The sequence below is a fragment of the Kogia breviceps genome, chromosome 7 (genome assembly GCF_026419965.1).
Source record: "Kogia breviceps isolate mKogBre1 chromosome 7, mKogBre1 haplotype 1, whole genome shotgun sequence".
Classification (NCBI taxonomy): Eukaryota; Metazoa; Chordata; class Mammalia; order Artiodactyla; family Physeteridae; genus Kogia; species Kogia breviceps.
The window spans coordinates 118,942,370-118,961,484 of NC_081316.1; the positions used below are offsets into that span (position 1 = coordinate 118,942,370).

Genomic DNA, 19,115 nt, shown 5'->3' on the forward strand with positions numbered 1-19,115 from the left:
CATTCCTGGTGAACTGAGGGGATTTCTGAGGCAGACCAAAGGAGTCTATGTGATGGGGGCAGGCAGTTTTCTCCGAATTCAGGGTAGAAATCTGTCTTGACTATGTACTAGCCACTCGACACCTGCCACCACGCTGTGTGCCATCGGTCAAAGGGAGAGGGAAGGGAACCTGTCCTTAAAAAGGACCACTCATCCACAGGACTCCAGCCATTGAAAAGCATTAAGAAGATGAAGCCTAGTAGTGATGCCGAATCCGGCCTCTGTACCCCAACACTGAAGTACATCTCAGAGACAGAGTTTGGGGTGAGGTAGAAAAGAATAGCTTTATTGCTTTGCCAGGCAAAGGGGGCCACAGCTAATGACCTCAAAACTACGTGTCCTGGGCTTCCCTGGTGGTGCAGTGGTTGAGAATCCGCCTGTTGATGCAGGGGACGCATCGTGCCCCAGTCCGGGAAGATCCCACATGCCGCGGAGCGGCTGGGCCCGTGAGCCATGGCCACTGAGCCTGCGCGTCCGGAGCCTGTGCTCCGCAACAGGAAAGGCCACAACAGTGAGAGGCCCACATACCACAAAAAAAAAAAAAAACAAAAACAAAAAACTACGTGTCCTGCCCTGGAGGGGGTAGTGAGGAGTTTTATAGTGATGGTTCAGAGAGGGCGTGATCGGCTGGCAGACGTTCTTCTGACTGGTTGTCTGCAAAACAGCTGATGTGTATCCCTTGAGGCAGAACCAGGACCCTGCCCCAAGGCTGCACTACTGTTTCTTGGCTGCACCTCCCTTGTCTCTGCAGCCCCTCCCTTCCCTGATTAGCATCTGTTTGAACCTGCCCCTTGGAACTCAGGGAAGGTCATGGAGGCTGAATGAAGTCTATTTCCTACAAACAATAAACAGGGGACGCAGAAAGGCTTTTGTGCCCAGGAGCACCACCGGGGTCCTGCTTGGTTTCAGCAGTGGTGTGGGATGAGGAGGTGTGTGACCACACGGGGGGTCATCCCAGAAGCCGCAAAAGGCACTGCTGAGTGTACCGCTGGCCGCCCTCCTCTGCTTTTAGCTGAAGACATTTCCGAGCTGTCAAGCCGAACCTGCTCTGGGTAAGTGTGTCTCCCCGCTGCAGAGCTGAAATCTAGTTCACAGCTTGCTTCTGATGAGAAGGCTTCCTCCCCAGCCCAGGGGTGGCATCAGAATGGCAAAACGGAATCAATATGCTTGGCGAGCTCAGAGAAGCCTCCTGGTAGGTGGGCTTCAGAGCCTTCTCTGAACAGCACCCACTGGAGGGCCAGCATCTACAGAACAAGCTGGAAATAGAACAGCGGGGTCTGGCCGCACAGCCGGACACCTCGTTCGGTTTGGACTGTGCTCACATTTTAATGAAGTCCCTGGACTCGGGCTGGTTCGCTACCCCTCACTTAGGAGAGACAGAGGCTCACAGATGAAAATCTACAGAATGGAAAGCAAGGCAAGTTCCTTCAACCCCACTCTGACTTCCCTGGAGACAGATGTCGGGTTAGGACCGAGGCCAAAATCCTGCTCTTCTCATCACGGTGGTCATAAGTCTTGGCGAAGGAGAGAAGCATCCTGTCCTCCTACAGAGACGGCACCTTCAGATAATGACAAAACAGCTGACATCTCTGCCAGAAACGTCCTGTGGCCCAGGGACAGGCAGGAGCTTGCAGTGTCTGACTCCACAGAAATATATTATTTCAAATAACATTTTATGGTTTACAAAGCATTTTCTCATCATTGTCCTGCTGGGCTTTACTTTCTATTTCTGCCTTGCATATTGTCTTTCTCGGTTTGATGACTCCAATACCAGCCATTTGCCCCAATTTGTGTCCCACCAGCCTGTCCCCATACGCGATCATCTTGACATATTTTACCGTCTACACGTCCTGCTCTAGCCAGGCCCTACACAGGCAGCGGATGCTGTGCCCGGTTCCCTGAGACCCTCCATTCAGAAGGGTGATTTTCTCCACTAGTGTTTCTCTTTCCTGTAGCATAGACTCAGCTTCTGAGCAGGGAAGTCAAATTATTTCAGGGAAAGTAAAAGGTTGGCTTAAAGCCCATTTTCCGAAATAGGGCATTCCAGAGTTTTTTAAAAAGAAGACAGCTGGTCTCATAATTTCCATGCAGACATGTAAGTTCAATAGGAATTGCTACTAACAGCCTCCAGAGATGGGGGGGTTGGCCCTACCAGCCTCTGGCGCAGTTTCCTCCTTCCCCCCTCTGTCTGCCCTGTAATGGTGTCTGTGCTTCTAATAAGCCTGCCTGGCTGTCCTCCCCACTAACTCTCCGTGGCTCTTAGTCAGTGGCCCCGGCTGTCGGCCTGAGCCCTTGTGGCACCCTGGACTCCGTGGTGCGGGGGAGACAGTCGTGGCCACGTAGGGCCATATGCTCAGGCATCTGTAATCTCTTCCTGGCTGAGCTGCTATAATGCTCTGGACAGATCACCACTCCCAGGCCCTTCAGTCCCCTAACGTAAAAACGATCCCTGATTCTTTCGTCCTAATCACAGCCCCAAATAAGGTATTATCCGTAGAATGCCTCAAGTTCTTACGGGATAATTTTCTCACTCAGATGCTTGAAAAACATTGTTCTTTCCAACCCCTCAGGTTTCCCTCCTCTTTGGAGACGAGTTTTTCATTTTCCTGGTCGTCATCTTTGTCACTCATATCTCCATCATCACCACCCTCAACATCAGTTATGGCCACAATTCCGAGCACCTACCGCACGAATCCTGTGGGCCGAGTGCACACAGCTGGCACGTCATATTCGTTGAAGGCACCTGCCTTCAGAGAACGTCACTATCTTCCTAGGGAGACGGATATCTGCATCGTGCCAGGAGATGTCTCCAGGCACACACCTAAAACAGAGACATGCAATTATACGTGTGATTGTGGCCAACCTGTTGTGCAGTGGGATGCAGAAATAATAAGTGATTATAGTGATGACAGGAAGGGGGCAGCAGGAAGGCCATTGATTCCAGAGTCTCTCTTCTTCCTTATGAGAAAAAAATAATAATTATTATATATATATATATATAAAACCATCTCCTTTCTCTCCTTTTGGTCTGTCTCTTGTTTGTCTCAGGCTGGTTGAAGGAAAGAAGGGGGTCAAAGTGGAAAACAGACCTTTCCTCTCCAAACTCATCTTCCTCAATGTCTCTGAACCTGACTATGGGAACTACACGTGTGTGGCCTCCAACAAGCTGGGCCACACCAACGCCAGCATCACACTGTTCGGTGAGACGGAACCCCAGGCTGGGCAACGAGAGAGGGAGGGGCGCGTGGAGGAGGGGGGCAGCAGGGAAAGGCAGCGGGGCGTGGAAGAGAGTCAGGGGTCGTTAGGCAGCGGTGGGTGAGAAGGGCAAGAAAGGAGGAAGGAGGGGGAGAGAGAGAGGGAACCAGCACACATATGAAAGTGGACGCCAGGTGTCATTCTATACTAGGAAGAATCCTGATATCAGAGAAGAAGATTTGAGGATGCTGAAGTGACATTGCATTTTTCCCCTCAGTATCTTCTGAACTGACTGTGGTTATTACAGTTGGGTCTAATAGTCAGGAGCCCAGAGAGGAACATGCACTATTTCCATACTCGTTCCCTGGATGAGTGTGAAACGTTACCATTTCTGAAACTTTTTCTGGCCATTGGGACGCAAGAGAAACTGCGTTGTATTTATAAAAGTAGAATCATGGGCCTCGGGATGCTGAATGCTGTTGGTGCTAGAGGAAGAATTAACATAGAAAATGAGTGTTTCCCGAGTTCTCCATTGGTGTCCAAGGGTGTTGTCTGAAGGGATCTGTCCAACCAAGCCCCCATCCGGACAGAAGTCCCATAATCATTCATGCATTAATTCATTCAGTCACTACTTATTGAGGACTAATGTGTGCAAGGCAAACTGCTGTGCCTTCATTACATAGCCGGCAACTGTGCTGGTGCCAGAAACAAGGGAAGGAAGCAAGTAAACAGGCTGCCTCTTAGACCCCGATGTCTCGCACTTCTGTGGGTAGAACAGCTACACAGAAGTGAGTCTGGCTGCCCGAGCGTCATCCGGCATCTGTGACGGGTTCCATCCCTGGGTAGAGGCAGATTCTCCCCGCAGCCCACGGGGATGATCTCTGGTTGCCTTGGGGGCAAATCCCTCCAGGCCCCGACAAGTTCAGTTCGCTCGGAAGTTTCCAGGTCTGGTCCCCCGTCGTCAGCCACGTTAACAAGCACTCTTGAGTGTTACCGGGAGGGAAAGGTGAGGAAGTTAGCAGAAACGCGGCAGGAACCGAAATCCTTTTTATTCTGAGGACCCCCAGATATTTCCGGAGCTTCAAGTAGCGCCCCTCCCCCTGCCATGCCAAATCCTCTCCATGGCGCGGTGGACCCAGCCTGCCCCGAGAGCCCACCTGTGCTGCTCCGCTGTCCTATCTCGATTTCCAAATCACACTCCATCCCCCTTTGAGCCAGCACGTAAAATAAAGCCCAGCTTTATGCAGGAGGGCTGGGAAGGGGAAGCCTGCCCTTGATCCCAGAGCTGGCAGACCCGAAAGGGCAGAGCTATGATTAGAGTGATTGATGTGTCTCAAGCCTCCCACACAGGGCCAGTCATCAGGGCCCCTCACGTTTGTCAGCCTTCTGGCCTTTTGGCAGGTGTCTGTCTGCATGAACAGAAGGACCATGGTTAGGAAGGGGCAGCCCACTCCTTCCCTTGCCTTGCAAATCTAGGGTTCCCCCTGAGTTCCCTGCTCTCCACCCACAGCCTTCCTCGTTCCTGTAAACAATCTCCCTCCTCCTTTGACCTCTTTGCTCTTCCAAATCAGATGCATGAGATGGTTTTGCAATTGGCTTTATCACTGCTAATTCCCCGGCCTCGACCCCTTCAGCCATCTCAGATGAGAAGAGAGAGAAGAAGCAAACTTTACGAGTGAAATCCTGGCATTTGTGAAAAGCGACGCGGTGGAGCATGTGCCATAAATCTGCTCCTTTCCGCAGACCCGTGTGTGGCAGTTAGAACCTCTCCCCGCCGGTCTGTCAGCATTCGTGTCACCCTGTGTATCATCCGGGACAGTCCTACAGTGGCCAGCTTTCTGGAGTACAGGGGGCTCTCTAAAAACACGGGCTAAAAACTGATCGTATGGATTCAGATAAGTTTCGAGAGCCTGGGTCCAACAAAGATGAACGGGGCCCATGTGGGAATGTTCTTTAACACGGGAGGTCTCAGAGCCTTTACACACTAAATCTCCAAGAGGGAGAAAACGTTTGGAGCGTTGTTCCAAATGTAATCAAACAGAGACCAGGTTTTTAGCCTCATTTGAGAGAGCATTTCTGAGGAGCCCATCCCAGCAATGCCACCTGGGTGACGTAGTACCACGAGGCTCTGAAATCCCGCTAACGGGCAAGACGGGCGTTTCCACCGCGTCAGCTGTGCCGTTGCTGGTCCACAGAGCACGGTCCCTAAACTATTGCCACCCACTGTCAGTAAAAGACCTCTTGACAAATATAAATCTATTAGGGAGTTTCTCCCACGTCATTTCCTGTTATCAGAAGACTCGGCTCAGAGCCATCAAGACGACTTGAGGGCAGCGTTTGCTTTACGCGAATATACTTTGTGATGAAGCTCATTCTCCTGTAGCATCAGAGAGCTGGCTTAAATTAGCATCATTTTGCCACCAACCTGCACATAAGCTGTACACATGACCTGACATTGAGAAGTGAGGGATGCTGGTGCTGGGAGATTCCCATCAGGGTTAATATCTTTGAGGTACTTAAGCCAAACAGGGCAGGGCCGGTCCTTCCTATCAGGAACCAGTAGGGTTCTGAGCACCTGTCCCTAAGGTTCCAGAGGCTGCAGGGGACCAGGAGAGCTCAGCCCCTGTGATCCCGAATCACAGAGGTTCCTGGGAGGACCTTGCTCCTGCCATGGTGCCATGAGGACCAGAAATTCCTGAACTAGGTCTTCCAAAATGAAACAGCGTGGGTGTGGATGTGACACAGATCTCATCTGGAAAAGGACTTTGGTCCTGTGTTACCACATGAGCACCCCAGCTCAGCACGAACCCAGAGTCCGTGCTCCCTGCGCTGGGGTGCGTACGCATGGCCAGCCCCTCACCTTCCGACCACGGCATCCTGTGTGCACGCACCCCGCCTTTCAGCGTTCCTCATGCTGTATCTTGTCCTACCACCTCTGGTTTTTGTGTCCTCTTTTGTTTCTCCATCCCTCCAGAAATGTGTGTGCAAGACAGTATACAAACTATATATGGCCAATATATAGCTACTGTATATAATATATGTGTTTGTTTTCATTTTTCTCTCCTGTATATCCCCCCCTGATTTAGAGCTAAGTGAGCCTACAAGCTCAACTTTGTTACAAGGTCAGTATCCCACCCACCCCTGCTGTCTGGGTTCTCTCCTCCCCACTTTCTCCCAGACCCCCTCCCCACCCCCTGCCGTGTATCACCCAAGGCTCCTGTCTGTGCAGGTGCTTATTGAATGGCAACAGGCGCTAAGGAGGTTACTGGGAGCCGATGAAACTCCAAGGATAGCGCCCTTGTCTCCTCCCACCTTGCCCACCTCCCCAGAAGGGCTAGGAGGGGAAGGGAAAGGAAACGGCACTAACTTCTCAAAGCCCGAGATCTGATGGAGGCAAAAGGCTGGACCAACAGGCAGAGAAGTCCACCCACTGAGCAGTTTTCGTAACGAGAGTCCCGTGGACAGCCCAGCCATAGAAGCAAGCATCCTGTGCAGGGAGATTCGGATGGTCCTGAAGCTGCAGCAGCAGGGTCATGGGGAGGGTGTCCGGGAAAGGAAGGCGGGCAGGTGTGCCTGCGGGATCCTCAGCACCAGTGACCTGGAGCGGACGCCACTGAGCTCTAGTCCAGAGCCCAACTTCTGGGTGTTCTGTGCGCTTGGGCAGCTCAGGAAACATCGTTCAGACTCAATTTCCTCTTCTGTGACACAGAATTGATCTGCCTTATCTATCTGAGAGCTGCTCCAGCCTTCAACTGAGAGCATGTATTAAAAAGGCTTTGAAAATCGCCAGGTGCACGTTAGATTGTAGGAGTCCGGTCTCGGGATACAGGGACCTCCCCATGTCACGACACAGGGGTTCATGAACTCATTTCTCAAGCCCTCTCGCCATCCCCTTCCCACCTCTTCCACTCCGAGCCCTCCCCCCACATGACACCTGCATCTCTCAGATCTTTGTACTCAGCCCTTCACATTTTCGCAAGCTCCCTAGCCTAGCAAAAGTGATTCATTTAGACTGTGACTAAACAAACATTTGGGCAGCAGTGGGCCCAGGCTGAGTGGTCGAATCAAACACATGCTGTGCGTGCTGTTTACGTTTTCCTCCTAAGGACTGTGCAGACCCTCAGAGAGCCCCCCAGGAAGGCAGCTGTGACAACGAGGACGGGAATGTCTTTTCCCACCTTCCACCTACCCCCTGATCCTTCACATCCCACCTGTTCATCCATTCGCATTGCACAAACAAGCATCCGACGATGGCGTTAGACTTGGAAGGTGGGGGAGGGGATGGAAGAAAATGAATTCTATGGGAAGCTGTTTGACATACGAGGAAGAATGCTTTTATCGTGAAATGACTCAGGGATGCATTATTCACCTTAGTGATGTAGGGCTCCCTGGTGATAGACCGCAAAGGGGAAAATGAAACAAAGAAATAGAAAAAAAGTGAAGTCAGTGGAAGTGTCCAGGTTCAACTTGATTCAAGTTACGTTTATTGAACCCCTGGGCAAGGCGTATCCGCAGATCTCAAAGAGCGTGAGAAAAGTAGCTAAGGGCATAAATGGTAAAAGGGACGTGTGAGAGACAGGACGTAAAGCAGAAGATGCTTCACAAGGGACTTTGAGAAGTGACTCAACTCCTTCTGATCGCTGAGATCTTTACTCTCAGAGGGAAAGCGACTTTTAAAACAGGGACTGGTTGCCAAGGAGTTAGAATTCCACCGAAGGTGCCCTCAAGGGATGGAGGGGGCACGTCCCCCACTAAAGCCAACAATAACAAAACTGATCAGAAACAAACAAATCACTACCTGATACTGAGTGTGGGACCAGGAGCAGAGGATCCACCTGCTGACCCAGAGCTGAGCACCCTCTCCTACTCCGCTGGCCACTGAGTCTGGGGCAGGGTCTGCATATGCCAGCTCTCTACTCTGATTCTACTATGCTCCCACCCTTCACCTTCTTGTTGGGTGCACTGGGTCCAGGCCAGAAGTTGCAGTTGGTAGAAACCTGGAACATTCCAAGACTTGGATTAGTGTGGTCTTCCGTGTAGCTGTTGGACTCTTGTACAGCTCAGGAGTATTTTAAAGAAAAGAGATCTTGCTCCCAGGGCATTTCTCTCATTCATCTGCGCGTGTGTGTGTGTGCGTGTGAGCGCGCGCGCGCGTGTGTGTGTGTGTGTGTGTTGTTTTTTCCTCCTCCTTTTCTAGCATCCCATAGAATAGAGAGCTACCTCTTTTCTCAAAGAAATACTCCCGGGTTATGCTCCCCTCATCTCCAGTGGATTTCCACGGACAAGGAACGCTTGGCTTTAAGAGACGTTCCAAGCTATTTTGCTACTTAATATCCGGATGGTCTAGAAAGATTCAGATAAGAGAATTCCACTCCTTCTCAGCATTTTCTGCCACCCTTGAAGTATTTCTCTGCTCCCTCTTTGCAAACACAACAGATTGCATGCCCCCCTCTCATATTAATATCTGGTGGTGCAGGACTCTTGCCGTAATAACTAAGGACTCAGGGATACACCGCCACCCCTCACTCCCTACCTCACAGGCACATGTGCCAGGGGCGCACTGCAAACTCAGCGGCTCGGTGGCTGTTCATTTCCCATCCTCCGGTCCTTTGTCTTTTATCTCCTGGGCAAGGAGTCAGATTTGATGGTATCAGTGGGCTGGGAAAGGTTGGCTGATTAATGCCTGCGAACCTTGCAGTGACCATCAAATCATCTTATTAAAGAAGGCGGCGGGCTTCCCTGGTGGCGAGTGGTTGGGAATCCGCCTGCCGATGCAGGAGACACGGGTTCGTGCCCTGGTCCGGGAGGATCCCACATGCCGCGGAGCAACTAAGCCCGTGAGCCATGGCTGCTGAGCCTGTGCGTCCGGAGCCTGTGCTCCGCAACGGGAGAGGCCACGACAGTGAGAGGCCCGCATACCAAAAAAAAAAAAAGAAGGCAGAAGTAAGTCAACTTTGTGCATCAGAAGGAAACATTTGCAGTGGCAGAGATGATCTGTTTTCCCTACAGAGGATAAAAGATAGTTAATTAAGGGCAGCCACCCAGCAGTGAGCATGTCTATGGCACGTGTGTCTAAATACAGAAGCTACCAAAAAGATCCCTTCGCGCTGTTTCTAGAAGGTTTATTTGTCCTGTATAACCATCCTGGTGTGAAAACAGCCCTGCCCCACCCACTAGAGTCAGACAGCAGGCCTGTGCCCCCTAGGTACTTGGATTCAGCTGGGCTTGGTAGCAGAAAGATCTCTTCATGGCTTGACCAGAGATATTAACGTGGAGGCTTAAAGGGAGCCATTCTTTTTTTGTTGTTTTTATGTTATTTTTCTTTCATTTTTTCTTTCTTTTTTTCCCACTCTACCTGGCTTCACCTTAATACATCAACAAAACGATCACACGTTTCAGGCTAGCTCTTGGTGACAAAAATACATGCTTAGATTTGAAGGATTGTTGTTTTTGTCGATAGCCAAGGGTTAACGCAAAGCCTTGAGCTCAGGGCTCGTACACGCTTGGAGGTTCGAAGAGGCCCATACACTCCCGGAAGCTGGGCCCAGTGGTCTTAGCACCTCATGATGATAAACATGATGTGGAAACAGTTGCTACATCTCTTCTTAGAACCGAATCACGGGGAGTGGGCTGGAGCTCAGCAGGAGGTCTCCGGTGAATATAAAGAATGCCTCGGTTACATTAACTCCTCACTGTGGTGAGATTCCCGAGTGGTGGAGGGGTTGAAACATTGCCACCTGGAAAAGCCCAAGGTTCAGTTCTAGCGAAGTCCAGAATGAGTGTCAAACAGCCCTTTACCCATGTGGACACCAAGGCACAATGACCTTGGAGATTCACAGGGGAAGGATCTGGATGGAAAAACTAAGCGGAGGCTGTTTTCAGACCTTTGCCCTCATAGAAGTTCACTGCTGGCTCCAGAGCACCGCAGGAGCGTGGATTCCTCTTCCCGATAGCTCCACCAAGGCAGACTACCAGGTGGAGCCCCTCCCTGCGCCCTCCCTCTAGCAGAGTCTAAGCCAGCCCCCATCACTCTGTGGGCTGCCCTCCCTCACATGCGCCCTACTTCGCACCGCCTGTGGTTTGGGGGTGAAAGGCCACGATGCCTTTATGGCTCCAAGCGTCTCTCTCGGCAGACTGTCCTCCTTCCTTCCGGTCCCCCTCCGTCCTGGTGCAGGGAGGCTCAAGACGGTGGGGCCCGAATGAGACAATTCATGAAAACAGCGCCTAGTTAGCTACAAGGCTGGGGTGGAGGGCCCAGTAATCTCTCCAAGGGACTGTCCTTGCTAAACGCACAGCAGACAGCGTGGACCAGCACTCCTGGCTTTTCGCTACCACCCTGACTGCACGTCAGATCTTCTCTGGGTCACCCCCTTGACCTTTGATTTTAGATCCACCCACGGAGTGGCTTCTCGCGGTGGCTGATGTCCCCTTGGATCAAGATTTGCGTCGTGTCTCAGAGGCCTTCAGAGAGTCGACTGAGAGCTTGAATATGCACAGGGACATACTCGTACCTGATTTTGGCCAAATGTGTTAGTCGAGTTGAGGCTGAGTTATTTCTAGGGTGTCTTTCTTTCTACGTGCGAGGACCTTTGCACAGAGAATTGTATCACTTCGATGCAAAAGACTTCGATGTCGTTTTCTTTTCTTCAGCTTTATTTTCCTTTATTTCAGGTATAATTGATGAGTAAAATTATAAGACATTTAAAGTGTGCACCATGGTGATTTGATACCCATATACACTGTGGAAGGATTTCCCACCCTCTGTATCCAGGGTGAACGTGTGCAGAGGCCCCCAGCTAAAGAGGGAGGTGAAAGATGAGAGGTCATTCCACTGCTGGCTGGTGAGCAGAACAGGCTCTGAGGATTGGCCTGGGAGCTTGAATTAGTGAATGAGGGTGTTTCCTGGGTCAGCCAGCAGAGAGGGGCTGGTGCCCAGCATCTCCACAGGTGGGTCCCAGCAGCAGGGACGCAGGTCTTATTGCCTTAGGTTGCTCCAGAGAGAGGAAGCCCCCTGGGCCAGCTTCCTGTAGTCTGAGTCATCAAGAGAGGTCAGCTATCAAAGGTCTGGGCTCCTCTGGTACGTGGAAACTTGCTCCCCAGTACTTCTAAGATGCCCTGATAAATGCCAGTTAACTTTACATCTCAAACAGAGCTTGGCTACCTGCATTCAGATTCCTGTAGGAGGGCTTATTTGTATCAGCCAGTTTTATACTAAAGCCTGCAGACGTCAACTAATTAGAGGATAGTCTGGTGGCCAAAGAAAGAAGGTTATTCTCCAAAAAGTGCTTATTGGCTTGGGACCTCTGGCTCTACGGTACTGGCATCCCCTGCTAAGACACGGTAGGGGTGCCGGCTCTCTTTGGGTCAGGGTTCCAATGCGACCGTCACTCACCTCCTTCCCCGGCCCCCCACTCAACCCACGGCAACTGACTTCCTGGCAAGCCAGAGGGGTGCACGTCTCGGGGCTGGGCTGTGGTCAGAACAGCATGGGGGCTGGGCCGGGAGTTCAGCCTCCTTCCCCCAAACCATCAGAGGGTAAAATGAGTGTCTCTGGCTGCTCTCTGCCTTAACAGTGGCTTGTTTTTCGTTTCTTTTAGAAGTCAAAACCACAGCTCTGACCCCTGGGAAAGGTTGGTATGCTTACTCTCCGGGCAGCTGCTGCCTTGGTGGGCTGAGGTGCACAAGACTCTTTGCCTTCTTGCAAGATGCCTTTTCTTCTGCACTAACCCCGGGAGGCAGCCCGGTGGGAACCGCCTGACCTTGGGCCGGCCCTGGGTCAATTCAGATTAACTGTCCCCAAGGACATCTGATTCTTGCCGGGTGCCTCCCCTGCAGAAGTCTAACTTGTCTTTGCTGCCAGCACTAATGAGGACCTGTCAGTGCCCAAAATAGCTCTATGTCTGGGCCCCTCTGTACCAGGCCCGCCTCTTTCCTTTGCACACGGATGCTCTAATGCAATGATCTTCTTAGACCTTGGCCTTGCATGCTGGCCTCTGCTTACCCCGTTCTCTCGTTCTCTCTCGCTAACTTGGAGCTGGAAGGGAAGTGGCAGGAGGGAGGGGAAAGGGGAAGGAAGGGGGAGGTTCTTGGGTGAGTCACTTGGCTACAAATAAAATGCATCTTATTTGAGGCTTTCATTCCATCCAGATGTTTCCGATGGATAATTGACATTCATCACAGTTCTCCGGGACCCTAATGGTCCTGGTGATTAGTCTCTTTAGGCATCCAGAGCTCTATAATGAGATTGCGGCAATAAAGGCGTTCCACGCAGAGTGGAAGGCATAGCAGGATGAAGAGCAGAGACCTCATCGGTGTGGCCAAGTCACCAGGCAGAGGGGCTGGGCTGTCGCTCTGGCCAGCAAGGGCTCTGAGAGGGCCTTGCTCCAGGAGCGCGGGACCCACACCTGCCTGGACAGCAGGTCCTCCTCTCCTGGCGAGCTTCCTGTGCCGGTCAGTGCGGGACGGCCTGTGTGCTCCCCACCTTGGCCCGTGCCCAGCGGGGCAGGTCCTGTGGCCTCACTCTCTGCTCTCTTCCTCGCTGGAGATGTGCAAGTTCCACAAAGCGACAGCTCTGAGTGAGTGGAAAGATAATTGTATTTGGAGACAGAAGTCGAGGAATTGTGTTTGGACACAGAAGTCAAGGGACCTTGGGGAAGTCACTTCAGGTCTCCGAGGTTGAGTTTCCACACATTAGGGCAGGAGATAATAAACTTCACCTCCTACATGAAGGGCTTTATGGGACCGGAACCCCTTTCCAGTTGCAGGCCCTCCGCCTGGAATTTTAACCAATATGGCTTTACTTCTGTGAATATCTTCCCTCAACCACAAGAATTTTCAGTGACTTTTATTGGAATTCGTTCGAAATAGGGGGGAAGGGTGTTCAGATGAAAAAACGGAGGTAAAGCCAAAGGCAAGGTAGGAGAGAATGTTTTGCTTTGTTCTTGGTTTGGTTTGTGGGTTTATTTCCAAGTAGAATCTTAAGAAAAAGAAAAACACAGAGACAAAGTAAGCATGGACACGTAGCACAGGTCACAACGTTCTGGTTCCTTCCTTCTTTCAACAAAGGTTTATTAAATACCGGTTGGGGGCCCAGCTAGGCACAGACCCTGCCCTTATGGAGCTCACAGAATAGGGGAAGAAATGCATGTGAGACACATAAAGATAACTGTAGGACAGGATGGTGCATATTTTAATAGTGGGATGTGTATGGTGCTGTGGAAGCAAACCAGAGTAAATCAAGGAAGGCTGCCTGGAAGAGGTGACTGGGGCCGGAACAGAACCTGGAACAAGGAGTGGGAGTGAGTCGGGTGAAGAGCATTTCAGGCAGACGGTGCAGGGATGGGAATTAAATAAAATAGGCTGGAAGGTGCACTCTCGTGTGTGCACACGTATGTGTGGTGCACGCCTGCTGGTGGGGGCGGGGCGCGAGGCTAAGGAGGCAGATGACAGGCAGACTAGGAAATGCAGTGCGTGTCCTACGGAGCAGCTGGGAGGTTTTGTAAAGGCTGAAGGAATCCAATCCATCAGTGGTCTGATCAGCTTGGAGTCACAGACACATCAGCCTGGAGTTGGCACAAGGAGGCAACCCGAGGGGTTCCAGGCGCAGGTGGTGGAGAGCTGGTGCACATCCTCTGAGAGGATGTGAGGAGACCCCACCTCCGGGTTTCTCCAGGGACAGCCCCTGTTTCCTCCTGCAGGCAGCTGTGTCCGGGAGGGAGGCTGGGCGGGGCAAGGGGCGGGCACTGGGGGGGCGCGGCCAGGCTGGAAGTGGTGTCCAGGGGAGTGACAGCCCCGCGGACCCACCTTGGCCAGGAGGGTGGTCGCGGAACATCACACAGGGAGGGCCCCCGGCACACCCAGCGGCCTTTTCCTTTCTTCTCTGGGAGGAGTTCTCTGACAGCGGGCCAGGCCCCCTCCCCGCAGGCTCCCTGCGTGTGTCCCAGGGCGTGGGAGGAGCTGGAGCAGCACAGGCGACCCAGAGCACCTGCCGCGCACCGGGCACTTTTGCCAGCTCCCAGCCGCCACCTGGGGGCGTTGCAGACTCCGTGGCGGCAGAAAAGGTTCCTGACTTTTCTGAGCTGGTAATCAAGCCAAGCCCCTGCTGGGCTGTCTGCCTGGCATGTGCATCCTTCACCCTCCTCCCTGGAGACGTCTGCTGGCCGGGCAGCCCAGAGGGGTGGAAGGCGGCAGAGGCAGAGAGCATCTCCATGCGGGAACTGGCGACGTCCCCCTTCTCCTACCAGGAGCGGGGACGGGAGGGCTGTGCTGGTGGGGCGGAGGGGGGGGGCAGTGGGTTTCAAAGCTGTGTGAGCCAGTGTTCAGGAGAGAAAAGAGGTGAGAGAGGAGCCCTGTGTGAACAGACGCGTGTGTGTCCAGGCGCCACGAGCCAGGCGTGCAGGATGCGTTTGGACTCGCGGAGCCGTGTGCACCTGCGGAGGGGCGCAGCCACCAGCCCTCCCGTCAGACTTGCAGCCCAGCTGCTCCCAGGGACTCAGAACAACCTCCCTGTCTCAGAGTTGGCCTCGGGCAGAGGCAGGGGTCTCCTGGAGGGATCCTGGAGTGGTCCAGAGAGGAAGGGCTTTCTCACAGGAGAGGAACAGATAACTCCTCACTCTAGAAGCCCTGGGGCCGGGCAGGCTTCTCTCCGGAGATGCCAAAGACTGCTGTATATATAGCAGTGATTGAATATAAAGGCTAGAGAGTCTGGTGGTGGTTTATATAGAAACATAGTAGTTAGATTTCAGAAGATGCAACCAATTGAACGGTCAACGATAAGCAAATCTGAATGGCGCCTCGTAGGGATGCTCCTTTGTCACGGGCACCCCCGTGGGCCGCAGAAGGAGAGCGTTCAGCTTTGCGTTGCCCAGACGGCCACCTCCCTGGCGGGGAGCGGAAGAGGCGTCTCTTGTCCTCCCCAGGAGAACTTGCACTGCCAAGAAGTTCGGGCCTTGGGAGCACTGCTGCTGGGGAGGAAGAAAATCTCCTCTACCCTTCTAGGCTCTTCTTGCCGGTCTAAGAATTAAATCGACATAAGACCGAGTAACAGGAGAAAATAAAGCAAAAATTTACTAATATGTATGCACGGAAGAGGCCTAGGAAAAGTGATTAACTCACCAAAATGTCCCAAACCCTCACCTTAAATACCACCTTCAGCTAAAGACAAAAGGGGACGTTAAGGGACTTCCCTGGCGGTGCAGTGGTTAAGACTCCACGCTCCCAATGCAGGGGCCTGGGTTCGATCCCTGGTCGGGGAATAGATCCCACGTGCATGCCACAGCTAGGAGTTCGCGTGCCGCAACTAAGACCTGGTGCCACCAAATAAATAAATAAATATTTAAAAAAACAGACGAGGATGTTGGGGGTAGGGGCTTAGGACTTCAGAGGGAGGGGAGGCAATTCACATGGAGGAGGAAAGGCGGATGTTTGGTAGACAGTGATTTCTGGGCCAGGCAGGGAGACGGGCACAGAGGAACAGTAACGAACAGATTTTGCAGGTCTGTCCCTGTCTCCACACCCAGTTCACGCTGTAGTTACCTATGGTGACGGCTCCCTTCCTGGTACAGGTCTTCCTTCTACATTCTTTAGGTAGCTAGGGGGAAGGGCAGAGTTTCTTCCTAAGTCTTTGGGGCCTTGATTGCTTTCAGCTGGAGATAATCTGCATGCCCAAGAGACATTTGGGGGTGACGATTTTGCTCCCCTGCAGTTTGAACCAGGCACCAGAGACACAGAGATTGGATGACCTGGTGCATTTCAAACTCCTAACTGTTTAGGCCCAGAATCAGCCGTTTGTCCCAAAGGTCTAAGGAATACATCACGGGGACAGCGCTCCCAGGCCAGGGCTTCTAGGGCTTGGAATGCCTCCATGTGGAATCCAGAAGCCTGATTTCATGCTGATCTGCATTAGCCAGAAGTGTCTCCGTGTCCAGCATTGAAGTCAGGCAAGCACGTTCTGCCTTTATCCCCTCAACCCGGTGATGACATGGACTTGGTGTGTGTGTGGTGGGGGGGGGGGGGGCGGGGACACCAGCTTTAAATGCCTCCGGTAAATCCAGGGCAAGAGCCTTGCAGAGCAAGTCCAGTCTGAGAAGATGCCCTGCTTCATTAGGTGCCTAATCCATCCTGGGCATCCAAACTCGTGTGTACTGTTCCTGAAGCATAGCTCCATTTATCACGGGCGTGCATGGCCACGGGGCTGAGGGAGCCACGAAGCTTATGCTTCAAACGGTAGGGAAGCTGCTGGGGAATGTTATGACCTCCTAGTTTTCTTGCCTCCCGAGTGTGGCTCCATCTCAAAGAGTGTCTGTGTGCAGGTGAGGCTGGTGTGTCCCTCTTAGGAAAACGTGCCCTCCGTCTCCCGCACCCCCCCCCACTGCCGCCGACACACACCGTGGCACGTTCTGCATCCGGTGTCCATGGAAATCTTCCCTGCCTCCTGTGTACACGGCCAAAGGCCACCTGTCCCTTTGCGTCATCCCCCCTCCACCTCAGGCGAGCTGGTTTGGACCTTTCAGGCATGTGATAGTTCAGCGAGGTCTGCTGTTACCTGATCCAGGTGGGGGAGAGGCCAAGAGCGCTGCCCTGGGACCGAGTGACCCACAGAAGGGGCCCCGAGGCCAGTGCAGCAGCCGCAGGGGACAGCTGGTGCGTCCAGCGAGTCCTTTCCTGCGCGACAGGAGGGTCACGTGAATGTTTAAGGCGGGCAGTGCTCAGAGGGACGGGACGGTGATGCAGACAGCGCGGGAGTCTCCCGTGATTGAAGCTCTGTGTAAGGTGTTGATGAATCAGCCACCTCGTCCTTGAACTTGCCCCTGAGCCATGGCCTCAGCATATGCTCTGAGAGCAGAGGAGGAGCAGGCACCTGCACGCTGCAACCCGAGGGCCCTCCCGCCCGGGTGGGCGCCCCGGCACGTAGCTGTGCCCACGGGATCCAGGCTAACGCAGCCTCTGGGGATGGAGCTGGGAGTTGCTGGATGCTCCCGGTTGGAGGGGCCGGGCTCTCACGACAGGTGTGTTCTGTCTGCAGGCCCGGGCGCCATCAGCGAAGTGAGCAATGGAGCGTCGAGGAGGGCTGGCTGCGTTGGGCTGCTGCCTCTTCTGGTTTTGCAACTACTCCTCAAATTTTGATGTGAGCGCCACTTTCCCCGCCGGGGAGAAGCTGCCGTCACCACCACCACCGACACGTCGGCCACGGCGACCAAGAGCAACGCGAGCATCCCCGTGCTAAAGCAGATACAATCCCACAAAATTCAGAGCCTGAGGGGACGCAAATTCGAGGGAGGGGGACAGAGAATACTTTGGGAAAACAGGTTGAACGAGGACATGGGAAATCGCCTTGCAGATACATAGGTACAGTTGAGTTTTCTTTCTTTTTCCAAACGGGAAGAACGCACGTGGCTTTGGACCCACCCGCAAGCTGCATGGCGTGACCTCCGTTACCAGTCGGGCAAGGGCTCAGCCTCTCTGCCCACCACAGTGGCCCCCCACCCCCCAAGGAAAGTTCTGGAGTCGGCCACCCCAGATTCAATCAGTCAGTAGAGAAGAACTCAGAGGGAGGCTTGCAGGCCCATTCCTGAACTGTGTCCCTATTGTGTGTGTGATGAAACGCAGCAACAAAAAGTTAAATAAAAAGGAAAACTAAACAAGACAGCCTGTCAGCTACAATAATCCCACAGTCAACAGTCACAAAAGATATTGTTAAACTTTTTTTTTTTTGGTTTTCATTTTACTACATGGACATCGTAGATAATAAGGGATTCTGATTCATTATTAATTTTATTAATTATATTTTCTGATATGAGTCTAAAGCTTAGTGCAAAGACAAGACAAAACTAAAAAAGTACACAAGTGAGAGGGGTGAAGAGAAGTATGTTTGTTAAACGTTAAACATGAATAGTATACTTCTTACCTAGGTTTACAACTGGCGGCCAACACACCAGGCGTTAGCTACCTGGTGAGGATTTGGCAAATCCACCAAACAAAAGATAAAAATCCACCCATACAGTTTAACCAACATCTCCACCAGCGCTACAGATTTCTTCTTATTCTGGCATTTGTTGCAGACAATACTACACTTCTACGTGCTGTTTAGAAACGGAAGGATGACCTGCACCATATCTTGAGTTTGCTGGCGATGCTTCTTTTGATGACATATATTATACAGTATATATATACATCTATTTTTTGTTGTTCTTAAGGTTCTAGCCATTTTCTTTCTCAGCGGGGTCCTTTCTCAGACATTACTGCATGCTGTATATGGCGTTAGCTGTGCGTTGCTCTTCTAAAAGATGATAGAGTTTACTGGTAATTGTGTAATCAGCTCCTGCCTTTTTATTTTCTTGGGTTATTCACATGTCAGAGACATTTCTAAAAAGTGAAGAGAGAAACAAAACACTAACACGAGGCGCAGCATCTTTTCCAGGGGCCGCTCTCAGAGGCGAGGGCTAACGCGGGCGGCCTGGCTTCTCCGTCACGCCTCGGGCACGGACAGACAGCAAGCAGCCAGACCAACTCAGCAGTCAGTAACCCCTCGCTTTAGCCCGTTATGGGAATCTCTGATGCCTTTGTGACCGCTGGAGAATCGAATCCCCTTGGTTTATTTTATTTAATTTCCCACCTTTGTGTGCGTGTGTATGAAAGAGAAGAAAATGCAGTTTTTAGGTAACCTTTTCTCCCTCCCCCGAAGTCTGGGAAGCAGAGGAGCCTCGGGGAGGGGTCGTGATGTGATGAGGGCAGCCGGATTAGGGGCTGGGGGAGGGGGGGTTGTCTCTGACTTGACATTAAAAAGTGTTCCGTGTCCCTCTTTACCTGGTGTGGTACCTCATTCTCAAGTGGCGGGGGAGGGGAGCAGAGCCTGCCGGGCTCAGGTGTGAAGGACGTGGAGG

At 52.4% G+C, this 19,115-nt stretch overlaps 1 protein-coding gene across 10 annotated transcripts in view; it reads left to right on the forward strand.

Annotated features, from left to right (window-relative positions):
- NTM (neurotrimin) overlaps positions 1-17,876 on the forward strand; it is a 921,398-nt gene extending 903,522 nt beyond the window's left edge. For 5 of the 10 annotated variants that reach the window (XM_059067770.2, XM_067039348.1, XM_067039349.1 and 2 more), the window contains 2 exons: positions 3,088-3,239; positions 17,258-17,876. In XM_059067770.2, the coding sequence (XP_058923753.1) occupies positions 3,088-3,239; positions 17,258-17,358 (253 nt within the window). In that variant the 3' untranslated portion in view covers positions 17,359-17,876. Of the gene's footprint in view, positions 1-3,087; positions 3,240-6,320; positions 6,357-6,463; positions 6,507-11,831; positions 11,865-16,004; positions 16,133-17,257 lie in introns of those variants that run through there. The other 5 variants (XM_059067767.2, XM_067039342.1, XM_067039344.1 and 2 more) reach the window with 5 other exon arrangements.
- The last annotated feature ends 1,239 nt before the right edge of the window (positions 17,877-19,115 follow it).